The 1468-nt window shown below is 40.8% G+C and overlaps 1 protein-coding gene across 1 annotated transcript in view; it reads left to right on the top strand.

The window, feature by feature from the left end:
* The window catches only part of LOC108802279 (cadherin-like protein 26), a 112403-nt gene extending 111532 nt beyond the window's left edge, over positions 1-871 (top strand). Inside the window, exon 15 of the mRNA XM_018574149.1 lies at positions 638-871. Coding sequence (XP_018429651.1) covers positions 638-871 — 234 coding nt within the window. The remainder of the gene's footprint in view (positions 1-637) is intronic.
* The last annotated feature ends 597 nt before the right edge of the window (positions 872-1468 follow it).

Genomic DNA, 1468 nt, shown 5'->3' with positions numbered 1-1468 from the left:
AAAAAACTGGGGGGGGGGGGGTCACACAGTTGATAATAATCGTGCACCTGCCTGTCACCTCACAAGGTAGAATATACTTGTAGGCAGTTAGTGTCTAATTTGTAGACAATGCAAATGGATCAGCTTCCCTGTGACTAGTGCAATCCTTATCACTGTCAAATCAACTGGCTGGGAGGGCTTCAAAGCTTGTGGTCAAGCCCCGGTAATATCCAATAGGTGGTGACACACATGCTACAAACGTTCTTCAAATGCTGCCACAGGAGTATGAGCCATGTTTTTAATAAATGAAAGCTGACAACAGATGTCAGTTAGAAATAATGTGCCATTGGCTTTAATCAGATGAAAGGGTTTGATGGCTGTAGTTTCATGCCTGGCATACTGTAAATCAAAAGGTTCTGCTGAAAAAACCCACTGCATGTCTGATGGGTCAAAATGCTTCCCACTGAACTGCTTACAGCTCAGCATTTAATCAGACTGTAAAATTACCTTGAGCAGCAATTGCTTTGGTGGTAAAACAGGTAAACTATCATCACCCTTAATGAGCAAAAAAGAACAATTTTATGTTCCGTTAAAGATCATTGGAACTCTTTTTGTAATGAATCGTCCCATTACTGACATGTTGTATTGTTGTTTACAGAAGCTCAACGCCAATATGAATGAAACCGAACTGTACAAGCCTCGAGTATATGCAGAGGAAGGAGAACTTACTAGGGCGTCCTCATTGGACTCCATTAGCATCTCGGGAAGTAGCGTCCACATGTTGAGCCTGCAAAGTTTTGGATCCAAGTTTAACATTCTGGAGAGCATCTGTGAAGACCATATGAACCTCCCGAAGACTGACCCAACTAGTTTTCAGAGCCAGCAAGTATAACTTGTGTGCCAGAAGATATTAAAGGCAGCAGGTATAAGAACCCTTTTTAATTAAGGGGTTAACCCAGTAAAAAAAGAAAAGAAAAAAAAACAACATTCAGGCTGTTACTGACCTCTGCTTACCTGTAAAATGTATTTTTCTATGCAGCCAGTAATCGGTTCCGCCAATGTACCTCATGCTATACAGGGAGCCTTAACTCAACTCTCTATAACATGTTTGAACTCTGGCTGACCTTTTGTGTGTCTAAAAACCAGCCCCATCCAACAACCAGCACATGGAATAAGACACTACTATACCTGTACATATATACGGGACTGTAGATATGTAGTGACTATAAACCCTCTTTTGCCCATGCTACCCATTTCCCATAGCCATGGACAGCCTTAGAAATGTCAAACAGGGAAATGGTATAATTGGAATGAGTAATTCAAGAGTTTAAACAAATCTTCAGGGTTTTATAGTTACCTGGATTTCTTCTGGACAAGATAATGTATGAAATAGTTATTTTCAACTCTCCTGTGTCAGCCTTCTCTACCAACATTAGAGGATGGGAGTTTGAATGTGCAGCAGCTAAGACTCAAACTTTGCATCTTCAAG

The sequence above is a fragment of the Nanorana parkeri genome, unplaced genomic scaffold (genome assembly GCF_000935625.1).
Source record: "Nanorana parkeri isolate BGI_ZX_2015 unplaced genomic scaffold, ASM93562v1 scaffold50, whole genome shotgun sequence".
NCBI lineage: Eukaryota > Metazoa > Chordata > Amphibia > Anura > Dicroglossidae > Nanorana > Nanorana parkeri.
This window is presented reverse-complemented; position numbering and strand designations above follow the sequence as displayed.